The sequence below is a fragment of the Penaeus monodon genome, chromosome 29 (assembly GCF_015228065.2).
Source record: "Penaeus monodon isolate SGIC_2016 chromosome 29, NSTDA_Pmon_1, whole genome shotgun sequence".
Lineage (NCBI taxonomy): Eukaryota > Metazoa > Arthropoda > Malacostraca > Decapoda > Penaeidae > Penaeus > Penaeus monodon.
This window is the reverse complement of record NC_051414.1, coordinates 10,873,523-10,874,283: the sequence shown is the minus strand read 5'-3', so window position 1 is coordinate 10,874,283 and position 761 is coordinate 10,873,523. Positions and strand designations below refer to the sequence as shown.

Below are 761 nucleotides of genomic sequence, written 5' to 3'. Positions count from 1 at the left end.
AAGTCCAGGGCGTCGCACGAGGAGCACTCCGACAAGGCGGCCACGTACTGGCGCCGCGGCCCGTCCTCCGAGGACAGGTCCCGCTGCAAGTGCTCCGAGAAGTCGGGGAGCACCTCGGCCACGCGCTGCAGGATGATGGTGGGCGCGGCCACGCCCTCCAGCTCGGCCGCCGGCACCGGCCCGCCCGTGTCCTGCAGCACCAGGATGTCGGCCGGCCCGCCCTCCGCGCCCAGAAAACGCGCTAGCTCCTGCACTTTGTGCCTCGTGCCCAGCAAGACCACCGTGCCCGGGCCCTTGCGCAAGGGCTTGACCAGGTCGGCGGGGTCCTCCGCCTTCAGCACCCTCTCCAGGCAGCGGTAGCCCTCCTCAGCGGCCGTGATGAAGTGCTGCATGAGGATCTCGCCCTCTGCGTCCGCCGTGTGGACCACGCTCATTGACCTGATCCCAGCGCCCGCTAGTACGTTGGTCACCGCCTGGAGGAGGGCGTTCGGATCATTACTGAAAGGTATTTCTTATCCTTCCCTCAGAAAACGTAAAGATGAAGTATTGTGTAAAAGTATACTATAATATACCTGTCACCTGAGAAAACGAACGAAATGCAAACTCATGCACCTTGAGAGCCCAAAACTACCGTTGTCAACACCACCAATACAAGCAACAGCAGCAACCTCACAGCACCTGAAACCCTGAAAGCAAACCCTTGGGAAACTAGCCTTGGCGGAGCGCTGCGGAGCGGGCGCCACGAGGTCGACGGTGTGCGC

The 761-nt window shown here is 62.2% G+C and overlaps 1 protein-coding gene across 1 annotated transcript in view; it reads right to left on the bottom strand.

The window, feature by feature from the left end:
* Positions 1-366: 366 nt before the first annotated feature.
* The window catches only part of LOC119591733 (metabotropic glutamate receptor 6-like), a 5,757-nt gene continuing 5,362 nt past the window's right edge, over positions 367-761 (bottom strand). Inside the window, exons 6-7 of the mRNA XM_037940483.1 lie at positions 605-686; positions 367-473 (exon numbers count right to left, since the gene is read on the bottom strand). Coding sequence (XP_037796411.1) covers positions 367-473; positions 605-686 — 189 coding nt within the window. The remainder of the gene's footprint in view (positions 474-604; positions 687-761) is intronic.